This window comes from Geotrypetes seraphini, chromosome 3 (assembly GCF_902459505.1).
Source record: "Geotrypetes seraphini chromosome 3, aGeoSer1.1, whole genome shotgun sequence".
Taxonomy (NCBI): domain Eukaryota; kingdom Metazoa; phylum Chordata; class Amphibia; order Gymnophiona; family Dermophiidae; genus Geotrypetes; species Geotrypetes seraphini.
The window spans coordinates 198,959,352-198,987,078 of NC_047086.1; the positions used below are offsets into that span (position 1 = coordinate 198,959,352).

Consider the following 27,727-nt stretch of genomic DNA (forward strand, 5'->3'; position numbering starts at 1 on the left):
CTGCCTTTTAGATAGGTTTATCTAGCTGCTAGCTTTAGCCAGCCAGCCCATGAACAATGGCGGTGACCAGCTATGTCACATGACATAGCTAGTCACTGGCCAATCTGGGGAATAGGATATCCAGTACCATACAACCCTAATAAACAGGAGAAAAAAGAAGCCCCAACTAGCTCCAGACTCTAACACAACGGTAAACATCTGATCTAAGAGAGGAAAAAAGGACCTCAGAAACCTGCTCAGAATCTAGTAAAATGGAATTGATCTAAGATTACTCTGAGACTTACTAGTTCCAAATTTCAATCATTGGTCCCAAAAACCTCTCTATGCTACTTAAGATAAAAACTATACCATTACTTATTAGATTTTTTTTGTCTTTTTTTCACATGCTTACAATCTGTGTTATTTTTTCACCAATCACTCTACTGAGTTATCATATTGTCACCTTTTAAATCACTTAAAAATATTAGTCATATACTTAAAGATTAAATCCACAGCACCAGCATTGATACAGAAAGGAAATAAAGCTTTACATTTGCATTGCTTATTTCTAATAATCAACTAAATATCCAAGTTGACAGATGGAAATATAGTGCCTCCAAAATGATTTATCTCATTCTTTAGTCCCATCCCTATTGAGACAGACATGGGGGAAGTCCCTGTTTACTTTGGGATCAGTAGCATGGAATGTTGTTACTATCTGGATTTCTGCCAGGTACTTGTGATCTGGATTGGCCACTTGAAAACAGGATACTATGCTAGATGGACCACTGGTCTGACCCAGTATGGCTATCTCTTAATGTTCTCATGCTCTTATGAACTGCTGGAGGCCCTCAGTGGCATAGTAAGGGGGGGTGGCCTGCCCTAGGCGCCTTCTTGCTTGGGGTACCAGCCCCTCTCCTCTCTGCCATCCTTTCTCCAACTCCTCCCCTGCAGTGTGTGGGCACCTCTTCTCTTCCCCCATACCTTTTTAACTTCGCTGCGAGCAGCCACCAACTTGGCCGCGTCAGCTTCGGCGCTCTCTCTGACATCACTTCTGGGACCTGCGCCTAAAAAGTGACATCAGAGAATGTGCTGAAGCGGATGTGGGCAGCAAGTGGGTGGCTGCTCGCACCAAGGTTAAAAAGGTATGGGGAAGGGGCGCTTGCATGCAGCGGGGTGTGGGGGGGTCAGGGGAGGAGCAACTCCGGGTGCTCCGGGTGCCGCTCACTCTTGCTACGCTACTGGAGGCCCTCAAGGACTGGAAGAGCATTGCCTAGGTGTTTAACGCAGTATTTAATACACATTTGCAGTCTGTCCTGCATGTTAGCTTGTTTAAACATGCATTATGCACATAAAACCATGTTAAATAACTAGTGCAGTTTAATAAATAAGCCCATAAATGTACAAAATGTTTCTGTTTAGTCTAGTATATAGCATCCACGGCCAGTCTGTGACTGGAAAATTCTTGCTGACAAACAGGTTCCAGTTATGACCCCTGGTATGCACCATTGCACAAATTATCAACCAAGAGAGAGTTTGCAATTTTTATATAACCATGAGTTACGTAAGCAGGCCTTACTTTAATGAGGAAATATGGAGCCACTAAAATATAATAGCTAAGAAAATGGTTTTTTGAATTGCTTAAGAAACAAGATACAAAAGTAGGTTTTTAATGAGCTGGAGAAGGAATTCAGAAACATTCATGCTTAGAATACGTCACTAACTGCAAACAGCAAAATATTTTGATGAGATTGGATGGTTTATTTACATTGTTAAGATAACTTAGACTACTGCCAAGTAATATAATGTACCACAGCAGTTGGCGATGACGCTCTAGATTCAGGACATTCATACACAATGGTTGCTGGAATCTCAGAGAGTTTCACAGGGGATGGACAATTCTACATAGGGCCTGTTTCTATTCCACTTTCTGGGCATGTCTCCTGAAATCTAAAATCACTGTGCACACGTATGGCCTAATTCTATAGATGAGGCTAATAATTACGAGCAGAAATTTGGACATGTATACAATTTAATTGTATAACAAGCCAATTAGGGGGATATTCTATAAATGGCACCAAAACTTAGGCGCCTAAGTTAATTGAGAAGCAGCATTTAAAATGGTAAAAAATAAAGTGTCTATCAGCACCTAAATAAAAGGCACCAGAATCTCACCTTCGTAGGCACTTTAGGCTGCCAAACACCAAAGTAGGCATGGCTAATGTCAGAAGTGGCATTTGGTGGCCTAAAGCACCTACATAGGCAGAGACAGGTGCTAGAAATGTAGGCCCGGAAAACTCTTGCCTACATTTCTGGTGCCTATCTTTGCCAGGGGACCCCAAAAACAGTGCACAGCTTTCCATCAGCTGATCACGGCAAAGGAATTGGCAGGGAGCTCCCCATTTCCTCTCTGTCCTTCCCACCCACCGATCCCCCCCAATCCCCTCACAAGAGAGCCCCTTCCCGCTAAGCCTGACATTCCCCATCGACACCCCAAACACTCCCCCAACACCCCTCTTGACTTCTCCACACACAACCTGTGCCTTTGGATGAAATCCTGTATCTTAGGAAGCACTGGGAGGAGTCTAAGGTCCTAAGTCAATCAGAGCTTTAGTCCCCTCCCAGTGGGAAAGGGCCACCATTTTGAAGAGTCCGCCCTATCGGCAGGAGGGAGTGGGGTTACCACCTGATGTTTCATTCAAAGGTATGGGGGGTTGTGGAGGGATATGTGTAGATCCTGGAGGGGTGTTGGTAGGGTGTATGGGGTGTTGGGAGGGGGGCTGGGGTAATATCAGGGAGTATGGAGGGGTGCCGTGAGTATGGGGTGTCAGGGTCAGTGGGCGGGGTTCTCTTTGGAGGGGGCTGGGGGGATCAGTGGATGAGAGAGAGAGAGAAAATGGGGATCTCCCTGCCAGTTCAGCTGATAGCAGCAGGGGAATCCCCCAATCAGCTGAGCCAGCTTTGGGGGGTCCTGCCGACTGAGCTTATCAGGGATTCCCCTGCCACCATAAGCTGATGGCAAACCCTGGACTATTTAGATTTTTGAGGTATGATTCTCTAAAAGGCACCATCGCGTGGTTGACATGCAATTGGTAGCTGCTTTTAAGGCGGCTGCCGACTTTGGCGCTGGTTAGAGAATCTGTGTGTTAGTGCCTATAATTTGGCTGTAATAATCAATTGCGGGCACTAATTGGCATCAATTAATATTAATACACATATTTTTAGATGCCGGGCTCAGCTTAGGTCAAAAAAGGGGGCGTGGCCATGGAAGGGACATGGGCAAATCAGGGATGTTCCTGGAATTTATGTGCAGTTTTATAAAATAAGAAAGATCCACACAAAATTTAGTTGCAAGAATTTATTCCACATTTTACTTGGTCTAAATCCTCATGCCTAAAATTGGGCATGGATCCCAGCATTAAATGGTGCCCAAATTTGAGCGTCGTTTATAAATAGTGCTTAGCATTAAATTTTATTTGCACTGATTTTTCGGTGCCATATAGAGAATCTAGACCAGGGGTAGGCAACTCCGGTCCTCAAGGGCCGGAATCCAGTCGGGTTTTCAGGATTTCCCCAATGAATATGCATGAGATCTATTTGCATGCACTGTTTTCAATGCATATTCATTGGGGAAATCCTGGATTCCGGCCCTTGAGGACCGGAGTTGCCCACCCTTGATCTAGACAATGGCCCATCTGAATGTGCAAATGCCACTATTTACGTGTGGAGTAGGGATTCCCTATGTCATTTCATGCTATTGACAAATGAACACAAGTAGAAAAAGCATGAAGGGGTCAATGTTCAAAAGAGATTTAAGCAGCTAGAAATGGCTCCTGGCCAATTAAATCACTTGCGCGGTACTAACTGCTCATATTTAGTGTCACAACTGAATAGTGCTGCTGAAAATGTCTGGTTAGTGCCCAACGTGAAACCAGCTGTTTGGGGGGCATTCTGGGGTTGGTGTCAGCACTTGGCTGGTTATGATATTAAGCTTTCCTAGGGTATTAAAACTTAAATCCAAAGCATCCTTTTCTGTGGAACTTGTTGCCCATTGCTGTTCATTAAGGGGTCCTTTTATTAAGGTGCACTAACTGATTTAGCGTGCATTAAAGATTAGCACATACTATATGCTAAGGCATGCATTATATTCTATGGGCACCTTAGCATTTAGCGTGCGCTAAATTGGTTATTGCAACTTAATAAAAGGACCCCTTAATATCTGCCCATATTGCCTTTACAAAGGATTTTATAATGTTCCTATTTTATAAGTTCTTGGTTAGCAAAGGAGAGTCTTTTGACTTTGGAAATTGAGGATGAGGATATGGATCAATGTATATATATATATTTTTTTTTTTTTATTTTTTTTTTTTTTTTTTGTTCTGGGTTTTTTTTTTTTCTTGGAATTGATAGTGTACTTCCCTGGAATTGTCCAGGTCTTCTTGTGAACCTGACCAAGGAAGTAGAGGATTATAAGAATTGTAATAAAATAAGAAGGGTCGATATTCAGCTATTAAATGGCCGAGGTAACTAGAGTACATATGAGGGATCTTCAAAAAGGTTCCACACTTTAATTTTTTTAAACACTATTTATTAAATATCTCAAAAGCAAATCGCTACCTGCAAAGTGAGCCGGCTTGCCTGACTGGTCACATGACATTCTATGACACATCCTCTTACCACTTCTCCCTCTCTAACCATTTCCCATGAAAATACGGTAGTAAATAAATAAAACAAGAAACAAAGAAAATAAGGTGATACCTTTTTTTATTGAACTAACTCAATACATTTTATGATGAGCTTTCAAAGGTAACCCTTCCTCTTCAAGGGTTACCTTCAAAACCTCATCATAAAATACATTGAGTTAGTCCAATAAAAAAGGTATCACCTTATTTCCGTTGTTTTATTTCTTTATACTACCTTGGAAAGTGGACTAACATGGCCACCACAACATTTCATCTGCAAAAATATGAAAGTGAGGAAATTTTTTGAAGAATCCTCATAAAAAGGACCACATAAAAGTCAGTTCTATTTTTATGCAGTTCGCCACAGTCAGTTTATGTTTATGGTTATGTTTTGCCTGTTCCATATACTCAGAAATTCAATGCTAAAGCCAGGGCCCAGGACTGAATTTCCAAGAATAATGCCAGTGGTGGTCAGCAAAATGCTGATCACGGCTGGCTGACTATTTGGCCTGAAATGTCTTGGGGGGTTTTTCATGTACCATCAGTGTGTGCTGTCATGTGTGTGCTCTTGTAGAAAATATAGTTCTTTAATAAATTAAGCTTGGTCATTCCTAGTTTATCGGTCAGCTAAAGCAGGATACAAGCAGACCTAAGGGCAAGGACAAAAAAATTACACGAGATACTAATCACACATTTCAGTAAAAGGAGATAAAACCAAGATGCCCAGTAGTGAAGTTAAAAATCTCGTTAAGCTGGATGATATGGAAAAGAATGTAAGGAGAAATAATATCAGGGTAAAAGGGTCATAGAAGACTCTAAATGAGGCAGGATGTGAGCCCTCCTGAAAGAAACATTCCTGATGATCTTGTAATATGTACTCAGGGCCAGCTCAAGGGATAGTGCTGCCCTGGGCCAACATGCTTTGGCAGCGCCCCCATCACATCGCTTCTGGAATCCCCTCCCTTGCAAGTCGGCATCTCTCCCTTCCTTCGGCTGGCATCTCAAACCTCCCCTCCCCCCGATCCATCCCTCTTTCCCCCTCCTCTGTCCACCTCCCAGTGTCAAATGCTACTCCCTCACACATCTCACCCATGGTCCTGTAACATTTACATCAATCACTATCTACAGCAGCATGACAGGCTGCCTTCGGCCAGCTCCTAGGTCTGCCCTCTGCCACATCCCACCCACAGAAAATTGCATTGGAGAACATAGCAGAGGAAAAACCCAGGGGCTGGCTGAAGGCAGTCTGTCATCTGTTGCTGCTATCTCTAGTGCCTGACATAAACTTTACAAAACTGCAGAGGAGTGAGGGAGCAATGCTGGTCCCACTGGACCAGGGGAAGAGGGAAGGAATCAAAGAAAAGTCTTAGCAAGTAGACCAGGTGAGGTGGAAGGCTGGGTATTCTGGCATCCTTAAATGCCAACACCCTGGGCCAGAGCCACCTAATCCAATGGTTTAGCTGGCTTTGTATGTACCGTATTTTCACGCATATAACGCGCGCGTTATACGCGTTTTTACCTACCGCGCATACCCCTCGCGCGTTATATGCGTTAGCGCGGTATACAAAAGTTTTAAAACATAGTTCCCACCCCGCCCGACGCCCGATTCACCCCCCCAGCAGGACCACTCGCACCCCCACCCCGAACGACCACTCGCACGCGCTCCCACCCGCACCCGCATCCACGATCGGAGCAAGAGGGAGCCCAAGCCCTCTTGCCCGGCCGACTCCCCGACGTCCGATACATCCCCCCCCCCCCGGCAGGACCACTCGCACCCCCACCCCGAACGACCGCTCGCACGCGCTCCCACCCGCACCCGCATCCACGATCGGAGCAAGAGGGAGCCCAAGCCCTCTTGCCCGGCCGACTCCCCGACGTCCGATACATCCCCCCCCCCGGCAGGACCACTCGCACCCCCACCCCGAACGACCGCTCGCACGCGCTCCCACCCGCATCCGCATCCACGATCGGAGCAAGAGGGAGCCCAAGCCCTCTTGCCCGGCCGACTCCCCGACGTCCGAAACATCCCCCCCCCCCGGCAGGACCACTCGCACCCCCACCCCGAAGGACCGCCGACTTCCCGACAATATCGGGCCAGAAGGGAGCCCAAACCCTCCTGGCCACGGCGACCCCCTAACCCCACCCCGCACTACATTACGGGCAGGAGGGATCCCAGGCCCTCCTGCCCTCGACGCAAACCCCCCCCCCCCCCAACGACCGTCCCCCCCCAAGAACCTCCGACCGCCCCCCAGCCGACCCGCGATCCCCCTGGCGCCCCCCACGACCCCCCCACCCCCCTTCCCCGTACCTTTGGTAGTTGGCCGGACAGACGGGAGCCAAACCCGCCTGTCCGGCAGGCAGCCAACGAAGGAATGAGGCCGGATTGGCCCATCCATCCTAAAGCTCCGCCTACTGGTGGGGCGTAAGGCGCGTGGGCCAATCAGAATAGGCCCTGGAGCCTTAGGTCCCACCTGGGGGCGCGGCCTGAGGCACATGGGCCCAACCCGACCATGTGCCTCAGGCCGCGCCCCCAGGTGGGACCTAAGGCTCCAGGGCCTATTCTGATTGGCCCACGCGCCTTAGGCCCCACCAGTAGGCGGAGCTTTAGGATGGATGGGCCAATCCGGCCTCATTCCTTCGTTGGCTGCCTGCCGGACAGGCGGGTTTGGCTCCCGTCTGTCCGGCCAACTACCAAAGGTACGGGGAAGGGGGGTGGGGGGGTCGTGGGGGTCGCCAGGGGGGTCGCGGGTCGGCTGGGGGGGCGGTCGGAGGTTCTTGGGGGGGGCGGTCGTTGGGGGGGGGGGGGGTTTGCGTCGAGGGCAGGAGGGCCTGGGATCCCTCCTGCCCGTAATGTAGTGCGGGGTGGGGTTAGGGGGTCACCGTGGCCAGGAGGGTTTGGGCTCCCTTCTGGCCCAACTACCAAAGGTACGGGGAAGGGGGGTGGGGGGGTCGTGGGGGTCGCCAGGGTGGTCGCGGGTCGGCTGGGGGGGCGGTCGTTGGGGGGAGGGGGGTTTGCGTCGAGGGCAGGAGGGCCTGGGATCCCTCCTGCCCGTAATGTAGTGCGGGGTGGGGTTAGGGGGTCGCCGTGGCCAGGAGGATTTGGGCTCCCTCCTGGCCCGATATTGTTGGGGAATCGGCGGTCCTTCGGGGGGAGGGATGTATCGGACGTCGGGGGGGGGGCATCAGGCTTTCAGGATGGGGACAGACCTTCAAGGGGGGACAGTGCACGGAAGTCAGGGGGGGTGAACGGAGAGTCAGGACAGCGCACGGAAAGTCAGGGCGGGCGAAAGGAGCGTCGGGCAGCATGCGCGGTATACCCGTGAGCGCGGTATACCAAAGTTTTTGTACATATCAGCGTGATTTCTGCGCGCTATACCCGTGTGCGCGTTTTATACGGGTGCGCGTTATTTGCGTGAAAATACGGTAATTTATATACAAAACACAGCAAGAGGGGAATTATTGTAATAAAAACTTCCATGCACAGAAAGGAGTATATTATTTAGCTAGGTCCTCCAAGAGCTCAGAAGTAGCTGTAATCAATAGGAAAACAGTCAGAATTAAGGGTTCCTTTTACAAAGGTGCGCTAGCATTTTTAGCGCATTCAGCACCAGATTAGCGCGCACTACCTGAAAAACTACCGCCTGCTCAAGAGGAGGCGGTAGCGACTAGCGCGCATGGCATTTTAGCGTGCGCTATTCTGTGCATTAAGGCCCTAATGCACCTTTGTAAATGGAGCCTTAAGTGGTTTAAATATATTAAAAGATGAAAGAAGCCAATTTACTGCGTAAGAAGTAGTCTTTCAGAGCTATGTTTAGCTAGTACTCGCATCTATGCATCAAACTCACAATAAAATATTTTGTAAATGAAACCTTCGTTAGATGTCCAAAGTTTTTGAATGCTAGTCTAACAAAATGAAGTTATTTTCATTGCTCCTGGACCCTTTAGTAGTTTAATTATTTATTTATTGGGCTTTATTAACCACCTTTATGAAGAGATTCACTCAGGGTGGTATTGACTTGATTAGTTATTCCTCACTTGTCAATATTATTTAAAAAAATCCTTAATGTTGATTCTTTAGTTTATACCTGTTATTCACAATTTCATGGTATATGTTCTCAAAATTATAATTGCAATGAATTCCATATCAAAAACATTTAATGAAGCTAAACCCTGATACATGTATATGTTAAGAGGTACAAGCCTACCAACTATGATGCTAGACACTAAGGGATTCATAATAAAAAAAAAAAAAAAAAGTCTAAAAAGTGTCCTAAGTGGCTACTTGGACGATCAAAAAGCCTGATCGTCCAAGTACCCATAACCAAAGCTGGTTTTTAGACGTATCAAAAGCCAACTTAGGCCTTTCCCTGCCACTAAACGTACAGAGAGAAAAGAGGTGTGTTTAGAGGAGGGGAAAGGGCGGGCAGTGGGCGGGAGGTGGGCCGACCTACTCCTAGACGTACAACAGGTATAACCAAAACAATTTAATCGGCACTTAGACCTGTTTCACTTAGACGAAATAAAACCAGGTCTAAGTGCCGAAAAACGGGCAGCTGAGCTGATGGCCGCTGGCGCCATCAGTTCAGCGGCCCGGCAACCTAACCATCGTGGCAGGAGAGATGCCTCATCTCCCCTACCGCGATGCCATCACTCTTCTACCCGACCCGCGGCAGTTCAGGTAGAGGAGTGATGGCATCGCGGTAGGGGAGATGCATCTCTCCTGCCGCGATGAATCACTCCCCCCCCCCAAACACAACATCGGGACAAGAGGGAGCCCAAGCCCTCTTGCCCTACGGCAGCCGCGACCCCCCCTCCCAACACGATCAGGGCAAGAGGGAGCCCAAGCCCTCTTGCCCCAGGCACCCGCGGCACCCCCGACTCATTCAAGCCAGGAGGGAGCCCAAGCCCTCCTGGCCCAGGCGACCCCCCTACCCCCACCCCCCACTACAGTATGGGCAGGAGGGATCCCAGGCCCTCCTGCTCTCGACACACCCCCTCCCCCCCAACGTCCGCCCTCCCAAGAACCCCCGATCGGCCCCCCCCAGCCGACCCGCGACCCCCCCCGGCTGACTCCCCACCCCACCCCTCCTTCCCTGTACCTATTTTAGGTTGGCTGGACAGACGGGTACCAAACCCGTCCGTCCGGCATGCAGCTCAACGAAGAATGGGGCTGGATTGGCCCAGGGGCACCAAAGCCCCGCCTCCTGGTGGGGCGTAAGGCGCCTGGGCCAATCAGAATAGGCCCAGGAGCCTTAGGCCCCTCCTGTGGGCGGGGCCATAGGCACATGGCCCGGGTGGGCACCCTCCTGCCTGGATCTTTGTTGGGGGGGGAGGATTCTGTAACCGGTGTTGTTTTTGACAGACACCGGTTACAGAATCCAGCTTTTAGGCGAAGGACTGGCTCCTCCTTCGCCTAAAAGCCCTTCTGTTGGACGTTTTGTGGGTTTTTTTTCATTATGGTTAAAAAGTGTAGACGTGCTGTGGGGGTACTTTTAGACGTAGTGGAGATTGGGCGTTTAGGCAGAGGAAGGCCATAATCAAAACATGGACGTATGTTTTGGTTATGGACACTTTCCCTGCTTCTGGGTTGAACGTTTAGGGACTTAGGCCAAAAGGGGACTTAGACGTTTTTTTTTATTTTGCCCCTCTAATCTTTTCATATTTCTCTACTGAAGGCTGCTTGGTGTTGTTTCATTATTTAAAAAATTAACGTTAAAAGAGATGTATTCACATAGTTTACGGATGTTTTTAAAGCAGTGTTAAGGAGGAAGATTAATAACTTATGGCACATATCACTGGAAACAACAGAGACAATCTTTTATCTGAACATTTCTAGAGAGAAGGGAGACATAAAGGTGCTTTAATTCTGATATTGCATGCCAAATATCAACTTAAGAGGGAACAGTAGTGCATTGTTATTTGATACAATAGAAGAAGACAGAACTGCTGTAAGAAGTCATATGAATTTGGCATGTGGGAAAAGGAAGAACAAAACTCCATTGTTATTAATGAGAAAAGAGACCATAGTGTGACTCAGGTGTCACTAATATCCCTGTAGAAATGGTTCTGTCTTTATACCCTTCCAGGAGTGGAATTACTGTTGAGTACCAGGAAATCAGAGATAATGGTTAAAGAGAAAAACACAAGAACAGTGTCAATTGTAGCAAATACTCAGTGAATCATGTAGAGAAAGAAAAGATCTTCAAGTACCAAGAAATGCAGACTGAGAACAAGAAAATGTAGAAGAAAAATATAGAAATATTCCCCTCCCCCCCTTTTTTGTGCTACAGGCTTCATTCGGAAGAATTTCCAGGCACACCTGGATAAATTGCCTATACATGTAACATCTTATGAACTCCAGAAGGTCTAGAGACCGAGATCAAATACCACATACCCTGACTTAGAAGTGAAATTAATTATCACAGTATGTACAAAACCACCCATGTGGAGACACTGTCTCAAAAGAAAAGGAGATACATCTATAAGAAAAGAGGAAAACTGCTCAGGGTCTGTCTCTCTGAAGAAAGAGCTTCAGGGTCTATGAGGTGGTTTACAATTTAAACCCCAAGAGAGAAGGGAAAAAGAACCAGGGATCACCCTGAAGAGTTCCAGAGCAGAATAAGATCTTCTGGGTGCCGGAAAGTCTTTTGGTGTACCTTTCAATATGAGGATCCAAAAGAATATGAGATTTGGGAGCTCTTTCCCCAGGATCAATATCTATTGCAAAATACAGTGAAGAGCCCGTTGGTACGGAACTGGAGCCAAGTCTGCAGGTGAAACCCATGTGGAGCTGTCACAGAGACTAAAGAGAAGTTTTATGTTGGTGAAAGGAAGAATGCAAGTTGGTCTGATTGTATGTGAACATACTTCAAAAAGAAAATAGACTAGTTATCTGGATCATTTCACTGAACTGCGAGGATCTTCCAAGAAGGTACTGTGCGCTGTTAAACTTGTCTGACATTATCAGTAAAGCTGAATTTTTTGTGATACATTACCGTGTGTTGTACTTATCTCTTCTTAAACTACCCCTTCACAGACCAGTGCATAGCCATGGGAAAGTAGATTCTAAGCAGATGTTGATGTAGGGTCTTGAAGCACTTCCCGCCCACCCTTCCCGCATCCTCAGAGCCCATAAAAATAAAAACTGTTTATGTAACTCCAGAATCTTTCTCACCCAATGGGGATTCACTGGGCCCTGCCTTAAAATAGTTGGTAAGAAATTTTAACTTGCTTTACTAGATATCACCAAAGGTTTTATGCACTAGAAGAAACCCAATTCTGCATATAAAATAAATAACGATTTCAAAGGGCATTAACCAGGCAAGACTGGCTAGTGAAGGAACATAAGATATGCTGTACAAGGTCAGACTAGAGGTCCACTGAGTCCAATATCCAAGTGGCCAATTTGGGGCACAAAAACCTAGTAGGTCCCAAGCAGCTGATTCTTTCCAAGCAATCACCAAGCTGACCAAAATTGTGAATAATAAAATGGACATAATGGAAAAGAATGCTGAGACCATAAATACACAGGTTTCAAAGACTGAAACATCAGTTAAAAAGAGTCTAGGAAAAATCAAAGTCTTAGAAGATGTTAAAGATTTAAAGGTGGTGAAAACAAAGTTGGTTAAAGACTGCAGGCATTCAGTATAAGCTGGAACAAGTTGAGAATTCTTTACATGCAAACATCAAAAGAACCGTTTAAAAAATATATGCAAGGAATATTGAAAATGCCTATCCCCTCTTTTACTAAGGTGCGCTAACCAATTAGCTCTAATCGAATTAGCGCGTGCTAAAAGCTAACGCATCCATATACTAACATGTTAGCGCTATAAAAGAAGGGGCTAGTGAATCTTCACTGCCTATAAATAAGATTTATTATCTTCCATTAAAGAAACAGCAATTCATGAAATTAGTAGAAGCACAAACAAACGTGAATTTGGAGACAGTTTCACCAGATAGCTTAAATACCGTATAGCTGAGTTTTTGGAAACAAATCAGGAATTAGTGAAAATCTGTGCTGCTCTCATAGTGTTCTTTGTATCGGAATCTAATAAGGAGCCAATATTATTATTATTAAGTTCTTGTATACCGCCATACCCAAAGAGTTCTAGGCAGTTCACATCAATTAAATTAGGATCTGATCTGAACACGGATTTACAACATTTTGTCGGAATTACAAGCAACGAGGAAGGAAGTATTGGGGTTTTAGCAGAAGTTTATCATAGTTGGATTGGAAGAAACGAGGGAGGGAGAAGGGAACCAAGGGAGGGGAGGGGGAGAGGAAGGAGGGGGTGGGGCGGGAGTTGGTTTGTTGGAGGGGAATAAGGGTTAAGGGTCCTGTTCGCGGAAAAGGAATGTTTTGAGAAGTTTTCTGAAGTCGAGGTAGGTCGGGGCCTCGAGCATCATTTGGGCTAGCCAAGGGTTCAGCTTAGCCGCCTGGAAGGCAAAGGTTTTGTCGAGGAATCTTTTGAGCTGGCATAATTTTATGGAGGGGAAGGCGAACAGCTGAATTCTGCGGGATTTCTTATTGGTGCAATACATAGTGAAGTGGGGGGAGAGGTATTTTGGTGATAGACCAAATACATATTCAGCATGTGTTAGGCGGTGCTTTGACCGCTCACTGCTGGCGTTAAACCTGGATATTGAAAGTTGGGCCATTTCAGGCAACTGGCGTTGAATATCCAACGTTTTTTTGGTCGCTAAACATGTAACTAGTTAAGCCGATATTCAGCGTAAATTATTGCAGTTAAATATTCAGGGTAAATTATTGCAGTTAAATCGGACTTATGTGGTCCAATTTAACCACTAATCTTATCCGGTCTGGCGCTGAATATCTACACCTAAGCAGTTAAGTTGTGTGACATAGTTGGTTTAGCAGTAGGCAGTAACCATGCATATTCAGCGAAGATAACTGGTTATTCTCCTGCTGAATATTTGTGGTTAGCCGCAAAAACGCTATTTAACTGGTTAGTGGCCACTTCTGAGGGGTTAGTTCTTAATCGTTTTTCAGGAATAGAGCAATATTGTGTACAGTATGAGTCAAATATTATAGTGTTTTCTGGCTTTTTGCCCACGAGGTGTTCAAAATTGCGATATATTTTCTATGATCCTCTACATCTAAAATCTGGCTAGAGAACCCCCTGTATAGATTATTTGGCACCTGAGGTTTTTGTTTTTGCTATTACCTCAATTGTATCTCTCTGTGGATAATTCTTGATGGATTTCAATAATTGGGGTATAAGAGAGGCTAATTATTAATTTCCTTTTTGAAATATTTTGTGGATTGATTTTTCTTTATATTACTCCATTTTTCTGGACATGTGTTTGTTTTGCTTGTAAAAGTTTTTGAATACTCAGAAAGTAAAAAAAAAATAAAAATGGATAGAACACAATTTAAAAAAACAAAAAACAAACAACCTCCAGTAATTCAATACTAAATACTTTGCCACAATTTCACCATAGCATAACTCAAAAAAGTAAATGTTAACAAAGGGAACGGCTTCAGAAGCCACAGGGTGCAAACGCTGCACTAATACACATACATACCTGCCACACAAGTTAGGTGGCTTGAAAATCTTCCTCTATCTCGCACTGCCTCAGGCAGCCATTTAGAATGTATGCTGTTTGGAGCAGGGATTTCTTGTACTTGAATTCAAATAATGCTGTAAATTGCTTTAAGCATCATTTGGAAAGGCGGGCATGACATCTTAATTATTATTATTAAGCTGTAATTAGGCAGCGCAACCATGTATTAAATCTCTGGAAAAGAAATATGCCTCAAGTAAACTGTTCTACACACATGCTCCTTATCTGCATATATACGCTGAATATCGGCTTATTTAGTTACATGTTTAGCGACCAAAAAAACGTTGGATATTCAACGCCAGTTGCCTGAAATGGCCCAACGTTCAATATCCAGGTTTAACGCCAGCAGTGAGTGGTCAAAGCATGAAGAATGAAGGGAGAGTGGTTTTAATTGTGTGGTGCCCAATTATTTTGTTGGTTTGTAGCCAATATCAAAATGAAACCTGGGCCCTCTTTTACTGAGGTGCGCTAACTGATTAGCGCATGCTAAACGCTAACGCATGCATGTTAGTCTATAGACGCGTTAGTACAAGAAGGGGCAAGTGTGATTATACGAGGATATCAAACCATTAGATGTCATTGTAACCCATTTAAAAGGATGGATAGAGCAGGATTTTTTTTTTAAAAAAGATTCATTTATAGCTATTTCAAGAAGTGAAACAGACCTTACCGTTTGTGAATTAAAAGCTGAACAAACACGCACAATAGTGCATTAATCTCCCGTAACAATGCAGTGACGAGTCTGGCAGTTTTCAGCATTTAAAGTGCTTTTATGGTTTATGTGATATTTTTGTGACTGGTCAGCACATTATTATACCTTTTATTTTTGGTTTCTAAAGTAACATACTTTTAATTTTTGTTTACCTCAGTCCAGCCCATGCTCACTTGCAGTTTTTGATAATAGGTAACCCTCCCCCCCCCCCCCCCTTTTTTACAAAGCATAAGTAGCGGCTGCTTTGAGACAAATACTTTGATACCTATTAAATCCCTATGTTCATCGAGCAATTACCGGAGCAGCAGAGACTACCGCAGCTTTGCAAAAGGAGGTTTTTATTGGATATTCAGTGTTTTGAGCAAGGCTGACAGCTCACTAGCACTTTTTCAATCAATACACTGGTACATTTTTTTAGATCCTTAAATTTGCACCCCGTCTAAGGGGTCCTTTTACAAAGCCCCGCTAGCGGTTTTGTCGCACGCACCGGATTAGCGCGCGCTAGCCGGAAATCTACCGCCTGCTCAAAAGGAGGCGGTAGCGGCTAGCGTGTGCGGCAATTTAGCACGCGTTAAGGCCCTAGCGCGGCTTTGTAAAAGGAGCCCTAAGTGTTGCTTTCAAATATGGGTGTCCATATCTTTGGATAGTGTTCAAGTTTCAGGCATTTTCATTTTATTACACACTCATTACAAGTTTCTTTTGATTTATTTTTAAGATTTTAGAACATGGTACCATTGTAATATTGTATATCTGCTTTTAGATTTAACATAGTGCAGCACAGGATATAAGGGTATTTTACACTCTGGTTTTACTTTCTGGTTTTTCTAATCTTACTTCATCATGGTTCAGTCGGTTTAATCTCTGGCTTAAATTTGCCACTTATAAGCGTCACATCTAATAACACATTTTAAAATTTAAAATGTTCATTTCTGATTAACAATTCAGTTTATATCCTTATTGTAGATTTAGATTTACATTTCACACTCCATCACTTTTTTTTTTTTTTTTTCGCATAATTCATGCTTTTATGCACAACACGGTGTGTTGATCATCATAATATCTTACCTCACAATTTTACACATATATTAGTTTAAATACTAAATTTTGTAATACAACCCATGTGCCTTTATTTTCCTAGGATCCCTAGTATATTCATTCAATCTGCATTTTGCTTCCTCATCCATTTTAATAAAATGGTTTTATCCTGGATTCCTGCTCTCATCCTGTTATTTGTGACCCTTCCACTTTTTGTATTTTGCAATTTATTTCAAGGCCTGGAGGCCTATGATGGTCCCTGCTAACCCTAGGTGTGGCTTCCCAACTCTCCTTTCTCAAAACATACATCTCCTCAATTTGTCCAGAGTCTTGCTATTGTCACTGTCTCCAAAGCAACTGCTTTGTTTTCTTTTAGGACTTGGCAACTCTCAGTGAGTCTGAATTTATGTAGTGTACAAACTGCCACACAAATCTTGCAAGACTGCAAATAGTGAAGAAATTTTGGACAACTCGCAGATCAAGCTCACCAAGAGCCACATGATGCAGGAAGAAAACAGAGCAGCAGTCCCAGAGAGAGTGCCTGCAGAAAAAGTTCTGGGAAAGATCAGGGGCATTAAACTGGAAGGAACCAGGGAAAGGATGATGGCGGCTGACTGGGAAGAGAATTTGGGAACTGAGACTCATTGAAACATGGTTGAGGGAGAATGTGTATTGGGAGAAAAGAGTTTTAGAACAAATGTGGGTTTGAGGTGGCAAATTGGGCTTAGAGACAGAGAGAGTCTGGAGTCATTTTATTTACACATATTGCTCTGAGTGCACCTCAGCAGCTGGACTGGCTACATCACTACAGAGGGACCCAAGTGCTCTGGGAACCATCTTCTTTATGCAGCACTGGCCCTGGCTTTCACACTGAAATTTTTTCGCCAATGTGGCTCCCACTACAAAAAGTGAAAATCACTCCTCTAGGTTATAGATATGAATGTCTTAAGTCTTACCTGGTGCAGGTTCTAAGAACAGGCCAAATAATGAGCAAATCGGATAGAAGCTCCTTAGATTCAGAAATCTTTTGTTGGTTGCATTGTGCCTGCAAAGACCTTATGTGCCATGCAATGACCTAGATATGACAATCTATTTTGACTGGTGCTATAGACCGCAGTCACTTATATACATGTTATACACTTATACGTGTCTCCTATCATTGTTACCTTTTCTGGTAGGAAGGAACTTACCATAGTGAATACAATTGCTCCAAGAACAGCATAAATTGCATGCAGCCACGGTACCTGAATCAAAGAGAAAGATGGGAGATGTTAGTAAGATAGATACTCAGCAGGACCGGAACCCTCAAACACTGAGGGATGGTAATAGAACCTCCAGCATTGTTGCCAACATTTTCAAGTAGGGCCGCAGTGTGAATACAAGAAAGCTCTGAGGGCCACCAAAAAATTTTCAAGTTTACACATATTACCAATTTTTAAAACCACCTTGACTTGTTTGCTCAGACTGGGTGTTAAACATTAAAAATGAATACTAATATTTATTCTACAACACTTCAAAGAGATATTTTAAAAACTCACTTTCCTTTGGATTGTTAACAGTAGCAAATTCCATAAATGAGACACTTAAGCCATATCAAGTGGGCAAGATTGAAATTAATGCATTTACAGGATTTCAAGAGCATTTCATCCAACTGTTTGAGGATCGCAACGGAGGACTTTGGGGGCTGCACGTTGGACACCACTAGCAGAAGCCACAATGTAGCATGCACAATATCCCCCAATGGTACCGAAAATTAGGTACGCAATTATAGAATAGGGTCAGTCACATGCATAACACGGTAAATGACAGCAGATAAAGTCCTGAACAGTCCATCCAGTCTGCCCAAGAGTCACACGAATGATATATTCATGGTTAAATTGTCTTTCTTTTCTTTTAACATTTCTGAGCCATAGATTATAAAAGTCTGCCTGGTACTGTCTTTAGTTCCCATTACTGGAGTTGCCGTCGCTCACGCCAGCCTATCCAGACCATAGAGTCTACCGAGCGCTGCTTCATTCCAAATCACTGGAGCTTCCATCGAAGCCCTCCCCAGCCTACCTTAAACCAAATCACCATATATAGGACATAGATTGTGCAAGCCAACCAAGTGCTGGCCTTAGTTTGTTCAACACTATTCACCCTCCAACCAGAGATCCACAGAGAATACATCTGTTTATATATCCTTCCATAAAATCCTGTCATTACAAGAGAGAACGTTCTCATTTCAGGCTGCCAAATTGAATACATGGCTTGGCAAAATGATGTTAGAAGCTTTCTCCTATTTAGATTTTAGAAAACTGCTAAAGACACAACTGTTCGATAGATTGGTATCATGTTTCTCTGCTTTTTTAACATGTCTTTTAACTTTACACATTTTAATTATACGTTTGTATTTTACCTTGATGTATTTATTAGAATTGCATGTACTATTTTCCTGTTGTGAGCCGCTTAGAACTTTCCCGGTATGGCGGTGATATAAATAAATTATTATTATTATTATTATTATTGTGCTCATCCCATGCCCCCAGATAATTAGATAATTGGCACTAAGTTGGCATTTAATTAAACCTAAGTAATAATAATTTATTTAGTCAATTTTCTATACTGTTGTCCCAAGGGAGCTCAGAATGGTTTATGTTAATTTATTCAGGTACACAAGCATTTTTCCCTGTCTGTCCTGGTGGGCTCACAATCTATCTAATGTACCTGGGGCAATGGGGGGATTAAGTGACTTACCCAGGGTCACAGGGAGCAGTGTGGGTTTGAGGTTGTAGCTGTAACCACTGCGCCACACTCTCCCCTGTTAATAAACCCTAACTGGCACTAATTAGCAGTTGGGTGTGAAACTGACTTATGCCCCTATTCTGTAAAGTGAGCAACTAACTTCTCTCACGTGCAACCGCAAAGGAAATGTTAATGTGGAAAAAGAACGGGTGCATTAGGGGTGTTCTGACTAACCTTGGACACACTTTATTGAATACTTGCTTTTACGAAAGAAAAGTAGCAAAAATTTTAAAAGAAAAGTAGTAAAGAAAGATATTTTAGATATAATAGGAAGGTAGGTGATTTTTGCCGATGATTCATTCAGGAGCATTGTGCGTCATCACATGCTGACACTAGAGGGTGCTGTAGCTCCAGATCTGAGGCTTTTTTCCACCAATAGTAGATGAGTGTAACACGTATAAGTTTTTGCACTAGTTTGGTGACACTGTTAGTATTCAGTGGATAGATTGAATATTTTGGTAATTTTGGGAAAATTTAACCACTGGCTGTGACTTTAGAAAAGTTTGCTCATTAGGCACCACCATCTACTTTAACTTATAGAGACGGTATTCATTCAATGCTACTGTAACCACTCACAAAGACTATCTTAAAGCAAGTTTCTGTTTCACCTTATAGTGCAGTTTAGGAAGAACCTCCCATAAGAAACTCTGAATGTTCCTGAACGTGTAAAAAGAAATGGTGAGAAAACCAGGGAAAATAAATTTATTTTTTTTTGTGTAACCCTTGGACACAACCCCCCTGGATTCTATGTAGGCCACCCCAGTTTGAACGCCCAGTGCAGATACATGTGCAGATTAGTTAATGAGCCATTAACATTCAATTATTGATTTTTAATTGGCACTAATTTGGACTTAAACGCATGTCTGCTTACACACAATACTATAATGTTGTGTGTTCAAAGTGTCTTGCGTGCAACTCAAAAGGGGGTATGATCTTGGGAGCAGCAGGGGTGGGTCAGGGATGTTCCAAAAATTTAGGAGCAGTGTTTTGCAGGGTTGCATGCCCAACAGATATCAGCAGGTGTTAAGTCCTTGCACCCAAATTTGGGTGCGGGAATGTCCATGTTAATTATGTATTCAATATACCGCCCATTGGCACAGCCATCTGAGGGGTTCACAGTCAATTTTACAATCTAATCAGGTACTCTAAGCACTATTTTAGAAAGGGCGCTCAACGCCTTCCTCAGGGGGTCTGGATGATATAGGGTACAAACATAAAAATATGAGCAAAACAATGTACGTGTCTTTGAGCATAAAACCTGAAAATGGCTTGAAACAAGCAGAGTGGCACGTAAAATCGTCCAGACTATAATGTAGCAAAAGTACTTAGCTTGACTTTTGCTACATTATAGTCTGGGTTGATGTAATTTTCAGCATTTTTTGTAAATATCAATAGCCTGTTTGGGAGTTCCGTAGACTTGTGATGATATTCATACCCCATTGTAACACCAATCAGTGATGGGTGTTTGAAGTCTACAATCCCCTTTATTAATGATATCAGTTTAACTGGTTTCACCACACTTGTCTCGGTTTGTATGTTTGATTAAAATTAGTAGGTCATTGAAGTTTATTGAGGTAAGTGATAAGGGGAAGAGATATTGAGAGGATGACAATATCTCTTCCCCATGTCACTCACCTCCATAGACTTCAAAAGTATACTCCTTTTAATATCAACATCTGAAATTTATGGAGATGAAGGTCATGGCTAGGAAGAGGGTTATCAAGTGTCCAGAGTTAATAAATTGTGGGCAAGTCCTGCTTTTTAACCAAGTGGGCATTGTGTAATTGCAGTACAGCCACAGATTCGAAGTACTTACATACTGGAAGGGGAGAAGGATGCTCAGGATGATACCACCAAAGAACAGCACCATGAGTAGCACAAAGATAACACCCTGGTATGAAGTGAAGTCAAACTGTGGACAGAAAGGATGCAAAGTGAAGTCTGGAAATGTCAGCTGCCAGGCATTACCTCACAGACTCCTCACGCTTACCCTAATCCATCTTCCCCTGTCTTGCTCTACCAGTGTGTTTCTTTTAGCCCTTAACGATCCTTATTTCAGATGCTCTCCCAATTGTTCAACATTCATAAGGGGTAATTTTATAAGAGAGTACTGATGTGAGAAATCCAAAAATGTGCCTATTCTAAGTACTTCTCCCTCTAAGCCGAGCAAGAGTATTCCAATTGCATTGCTGCCAGTGGGTGGTGGTGCTTCAATATTGTGTTTAAAATTCCTAGGGACAGGCAGGTTCCCTGGAGCAGTGGTGTACCAAGGGGAGGGCAGAGGGGGCATTCGGCCCCATAAATAAGCACTAAAGGGGTGCACAGTCAGCACACCGGGACATCCCGCCCTTCTCTGCCTTTGCTGCTTTCCCAATCCAGCAGCAGTGGCAGTAAACTTAAATGCAGCCATTGTTGAACTTTCAGGTACCTCCCTTTGACTGCTGGTCCACCCCCTCGGACATCACTTCCTTGCGCCAGAGCACAGCCAGCAGCCACGGAAAAGTGCAGGAAATCCTTTGATGGTTGCATTTAAGTTTACTGCTGCTGGTTCAGGAAAACAGCAGCAGCAGCGGAGAGGTGAGGGGGCAGGATACTGGATGGAATTGGGGTGGAGGGAGAAAGAGAGAAGAGGACATGATAGTGGATGGCAATAGGGATAAAGAGGGAGGCAAATGCTGATGGAACTGTGATGGAGGGAGAGAAGGTGGCAGATTCTGATGAAAGTGGAGTGAAGTGAGAGAGAAGGGGACAAATGCTGATGGAAGTCAGGTGGCGGGAAAGAGAAGGGACAGATGCTGATGGAAGTGGGGTGAATGGAGAGAGAGAAGGGGTCAAACATTGGTTACTAGAGGGGAGGGAAGCAGATGCTGGACAGAGGTGGGGAGGGGAGAAAGGGGAACAGATCCATACAGAGGAGAGAGTGTAGAGCAGACACTAGACGAAGTGGGTAGGGGAGAGAGGGGAGCAGATGCTGGATGGAAGTGGGAGGAGAGCAGATGCTAGAAAGAAATAGGAAGGAGAGGGGGCAGAAACTTGATGGAAGTGGAGAGGAGAGAGGGGGAAGATGCTGGATGGAAGAAAAGGATGGATAAAGAAAAAGGGTACATACTGGATGGGGGAAGAGGATAGAGTAAGTGAAATACTAGAGGGGGTAAGGGAAAGAAGTGACAAGCTATAGTGAGAAGAGGGAAATTGAGGACTGGATAGTAAAGAATTTAATCTAGACAGAGGCAAAAATAATTTGAGAAGACAAGAAAATAAAAGGGAGAGGACAAAGAGAGATAGATGTCAGACCACTGGAGGGAGGGGAGGAATGAGGAAAGGAAAGAAGAGAGATACCAGAGCATGGGAGGGGAAGGAGACAGAGATACTAGATCTAAGAGGAGAAAAGGAGAAGAAAGAGATGCTAAAAACCACAGGGGGGGGAGGGAAGAGAAAAAGTTGATTGCCAGATCAATGGGGGGAGACAGACAATTTCTGAAAGGGCCTTACACTTAAGAGGCACCATAATTGGAGGACTTCAAGTTTCAAGTTTATTAGGATTTTATAGACCGCCTATCAAGGTTATCTAAGCGGTTTTTACAATCAGGTACTCAAGCATTTTTCCCTCTCTGTCCTTAAATACGGCAAGGATGTGTATGAAAGTGGGAGCCCCATCCATACTACACCCACGCGTACTCCCCTTGCATTTATGTGCAATGCCATTTATGCAGCCCTTATAGAATAGGAACCCTCCTGGCATTTTCTCAAGTAAATGTACATTTATGTATATAAGTGACAGTGTCTATACATTATTCCGCCCTCTATTCAGCACTATTTAACTGGTCAGAAATTATAGTGACTGGTTAAATAGCGCTTTTAACTGGCTAAATGAGAATATTCAGTGCAATATAACTGGTTATCTCAGCTGAATATTCCTGGTTAGAGGCTAGGTTAACCAGTTATAATGCCCAATAACTGGCAATTTTCACCGCTATCTTGCCAAGTTTAGCAGCCAAATCAGGCCACGCAAATAGCGGTCCTATCTTTGGCCAATATAAACTTAACCAGCAAGTGCTGAATATTGACTTAGCTGGTTATGTCAGCCACAAATAAACCAGATATTCAATGCCAGCCTCTGGAAACAGCCCAATATTGAATATTTATGTTCAGAGCCAGCCATGGGTGTTAGCCGGCCTGCCTACAATCTGAAAATGAGCTGATATTGTGTGCAAGGGGCATGTAAATGCAAGTAGCCAGTTACAGTCTTGCCATTCACCTGTGCACCCACATAGTTTATAAAATATGCACATACATTGCAGTTCTTCCTCCAGTCTATTGAAACTCTGCCCTAATCAATGGTTATAAAAGCTCAATCTTTCTATGCACCAAGGGCTCGATATTCAGATGGCAGTATTTTCCCAACTGGCCATTGGCTTTAAACCCAGAAATTTTCAATCCCAGGCCATGTCTGGTATCCAGCATTTAATTTCCAGATATATGGATAGGGTTACCATGTGGTTCCAGAAAAAAAGAGGACGGATTGAGATATCCAGGTTTTACTTCCATTGAAAGCAAAGGAAATAAGGAGGACAGATAGAGACATCTGGGTTTTACTTTCAATGATGTCTCTATCCATCCTTCTTTTTTCTGGAGCCATATGCTAACCCTATATATGGAGCCAGCAAAAACATAGCCAGTTAAGTGTGAAATTTGGCACTTAACCAGCTAAGAAGAACCGAAAAAATATAGGATTGTGTTTTATGTGGTTCTGGTTATCTTAACTGGTTAAGTACCAAAGATCAGCACTTAACCAGCTGAGCACCGACTCAGCCCTTGGAATGCTCCCTTAATAGCCAGTTTTGGCTCGAGTGCTAAATTAGTGTTTTCAGTGGCACTATCTGCTTAAATGCCACTGATAACACCTAGTTAGCCCTGGACAGGTGATTTAAATAGCCAAGAGCTTTTATGCTTTACAACAAATGAAATAAAGAGATTAGATTCATATCTTGCTAATATCTTTTCTAGTAGATAGGTATGTCATTCTGGACAGTAGGGTATTCTCCCCATGCTCACGAGTCATGCAGAAGGAATCCGAACAACATCTGTCCTCTGAAAAGGAGTCTGCTGAGAGTAGCTTTGGAGATGTAATCTCCCACCCATTGCCTGATCTAGAGCATTCTGCGGGCTGAAATTAAATAAGCTGAGTCTTTCCTCATGACTCTGATGATGCTGTAGAAAGCATCGCCCACATAAGCCACCCCTGCTAGCATCAGCTGGAGTAAAGTCTTACCCTCTGCCAGAGTGAGCCCATGAATCTTGGTATGACAAGCATGTGCCACAAGAGGCTGCTGCTGTTACTTTGAACCCTTTGGCCAAAGCTTCAAACTACCTTTTTAGGACCACATCCACTCTGTGATCCTGCATATCCTTTAGTACTATGCTCCCTCACTTGGCAGGGACATGCGCTTGGTTACCTTAGTGTGATGGGGTATGTGTCCCATCACGTAAGAGAGATTCTCCCTCACTAATACCGCTGTTACACCAGTGAACAGTAGAGGGTGCTGGTTCATTGAAGTGGCAGTTAGGCTGTCCTTCAGCAAGTGGCGCTAATCTGCTAGAACAGGTCCTGCATGAAACAAGAGGGGTAGGATTCAGGAGGGAGGAGTATATATGTTCCAGAGTGAAGTCTGAGAGGGGAAATCCCCTGGGAGAGGTGCCCCGATGAGAGCAGAGGCCCCAAGGCAAGGTCTCTAGGAGAGAGACTGAGGCAGAGTCCTGGAAAGAGGGAAGTGGCTCTGAAGTTTGGATTTCCTTTGCTTGTGTGAATGGAAGTAATGAGAAGTCAGCTAAGGTAAGACAAGTTGTACTTTGGATATAAGAATTCTGCTTAAGATGTCTGGTGGAAGCCAGACTTGTGGTTATGAAACCTGCAATAGGCTATATATATTGATAGGGTTACCAGATTTTCCCAAAGGAAAATCAAGGCCCATGGCCATGCTCACAGAAAGGTCCACAGGATCCTGGTCAGCCAATGACACTGATGTGCCCTGGGAGCCCAAGCTCCCCTTGTGTGACCCCTGGCTCACTGCCAAACCTCATATGAGGATCCCAGCTATCCGAATAAGCTCTCCACATCAAATTAAAAAATTCAGGAGAAAGGCTTTAGTAGGCAGCACTGAATCTCCTTTAGGTAACTCCACCTTCTGTCTCTTGAGCTCTGCAGCTTCCACACTCTGATGCTTAGGTACACCACTGTTCCATGGCTCAGGGAGGGAATTTCTCCTGGCACAAAGGCCCTCCAAAAGTTCCTCAGCCCTAGAGTCCAAAGGGGAGGTTAAGCTCAATGCTCCCACTCCCCCCCTTATGTGCTGTGCGGCACCTGGCACAAGGGCACTCTTCTGGCATCCAACCAGTGCAAACATTGCATGAATTAGAGGTAAAAGAGCTTGAAGACTCCATCTTTGCCATCCTTGAGGCAAAACATGGTGATTTGAAAGATCTGGAGAACTTTGGAAAAAAAAGAAAGGAAATCCAAGATGGCCACTGCAGCAGCATTTTGGTACCAAAAAACAGCTCAAAAACAACTTTACTAAAAGTATTACATTTTGTAAAAATATCCTCAGAAAACAGGATTTTAGAGGATTTTACAGAATGTGGTAGCATCTTTAAAAATAGTTTTTTTGGAACACCCCACCATTTTTCCCATATGCTGTAATAGCCTACTCATGTACTCTGAAGGTGCTGCAGCCTGCCTCAACTCTAAGCAATCTACGTCCAGTGGTATATGGGGAAAACCAGAAAACTGGTACTCTACTAAGAAGAATGATTAAAGGGAAGCATACACAAGTCAGAAAATTATTCAAAAGGTGTAATAAGTGGAGGAGGCTTGTATATATGAATGAAACATGAATTTCTGAGACTCCACCACATTTTTTGACAGTTTGTTAAGTGCTCTACTTGGTTCCCTGACGCAGGATCGAAACGGGCCCCGTCGGAACCTCTGATCAAGCTAAGGGCTCCTTTTACAAAGGTGCGCTAGCGTTTTTAGCGCATGCACCGGATTAGCATGCGCTAGCTGAAAAATTACTGCCTGCTTAAAAGGAGGTGGTAGCGGCTAGCGCATGTGGCATTTTAGCGCATGCTAAGCGTGCACTAAAACCGCTAGCGCGCCTTTGTAAAAGGAGCCTTAAGTGTTTTGCTTGTAACAGCTTAAAGTATAAGAAAATTCGCTCTATGCTAGTTTACAGCAACAAATTTTGCTTTCACTTGATCTATAATATGCAATGATTGGGTGGTGAGGCAATTTTCTCTTGGGGCTGTCGCTCTTTGTTTTTGCCTTCGTGTCTCTGAGCATATTTTTGAATTCTATGTGTGTTTGTTCTAGAAGTATGAATCTCATCATTACATCTTTTGAGTGATTTTCTGACTTGTCAGCTCTAAGCAGTAGCTGGATCTGGGAAAAGAATCCTTGCCTCAATCAGCCAGTCCTCCAAACACTGAGATCTTTGGGTTGCCAGTTGGACCAAACTTGAACTGATCCTCAACCTCTGCGGAACAGTGCACATGAAGGAGGGAGGCAAAATCGCAGCTGGCACCCTGAAGAGCCCCATTGAGCCCCCCTGATGATGCTTAACAGCCTGCACTCAAGCCCCTGCGATTCAGTAGGCGAGCTAAGCTACTATGGATACAGACCCCGAGCTCTACAAAGTTTTCTGCAGGCTGGCCAAACAGGTTCTCAAGGGATTAACCTGCTGGCTGCAACCCAGGTCTGCTTTTTCACTATGCAGGCAGAGTTTTCCCCTGCACTGGGGACCTCTGGTGAACTGATAGCTGCAAAACCCGCATAAAATACTGAAAATATGTTGTTTGAATGTCCTTATGTGTCTGATTATTGGAATAAGATCTGGTCAACAATTTCAGATTTGCTTTCTATATCAGAGCCATTAACTTAGAAACATAGAAACATAGAAATAGACGGCAGATAAGGGCCCACGGCCCATCTAGTCTGCCCACCTTAATGTCCCTCCCCTACCTTTGCCCTGTGAATAGATCCCATGTGCCGATCCCATTTGGCCTTAAAATCAGGCACGCTGCTGGCCTCAATCACCTGTAGTGGAAGACTATTCCAGCGATCAACCACTCTTTCGGTGAAAAAGAATTTCCTGGTGTCACCTCGTAGTTTCCCGCCCCTGATTTTCAATGGATGCCCTCTTGTTGTCGTGGGACCCTTGAAAAAGAAGATATCTTCCTCCGCCTCGATGCGGCCCGTAAGATACTTGAACGTCTCGATCATGTCCCCCCTCTCTCTGCGCTCCTCGAGCGAGTATAGCTGTAATTTGTCAAGCCGTTTTTCGTATGGTAGATCTTTGAGTCCCGAGACCATCCGGGTGGCCATTCTTTGCACCGACTCCAGTCTCAGCACATCCTTGCGATAATGCGGCCTCCAGAATTGCACACAGTATTCCAGGTGGGGCCTCACCATGGATCTATACAATGGCATAATGACTTCCGCCTTACGACTGACGAAACCCCTTCGTATGCAGCCCATGATTTGTCTTGCCTTGGACGAAGCCTGCTCCACTTGATTGGCAGACTTCATGTCCTCACTGACGATTACCCCCAAGTCTCGTTCTGCTACCGTTTTTGCTAGGATCTCGCCATTAAGGGTATAAGACTTGCATGGATTCTGGCTGCCCAGGTGCATAACTTTGCATTTTTTGGCATTGAAGTTAAGTTGCCATGTCCTAGACCATCGCTCCAGTAGGAGTAGGTCGTGCATCATGTTGTCGGGCACTGAATCTTCGTCTGTTGTGCATTTGCCCACTACATTACTCAGTTTGGCGTCATCGGCGAATAATGTTATTTTACCTCGAAGCCCTTCTGCCAAGTCTCTTATAAAGATGTTGAATAGGATTGGGCCCAAGACTGAGCCCTGTGGTACTCCACTAATCACCTCCGTCATTTCGGA

General features: G+C 44.4%; 1 protein-coding gene across 3 annotated transcripts in view; it reads right to left on the bottom strand.

Annotated features, from left to right (window-relative positions):
* FAIM2 (Fas apoptotic inhibitory molecule 2) overlaps window positions 1-27,727 on the bottom strand; it is a 145,927-nt gene that overhangs the window by 9,304 nt on the left and 108,896 nt on the right. For all 3 annotated transcript variants that reach the window (XM_033937159.1, XM_033937161.1, XM_033937160.1), the window contains exons 10-11: window positions 20,594-20,689; window positions 17,184-17,237 (exon numbers count right to left, since the gene is read on the bottom strand). In XM_033937159.1, coding sequence (XP_033793050.1) covers window positions 17,184-17,237; window positions 20,594-20,689 — 150 coding nt within the window. The remainder of the gene's footprint in view (window positions 1-17,183; window positions 17,238-20,593; window positions 20,690-27,727) is intronic.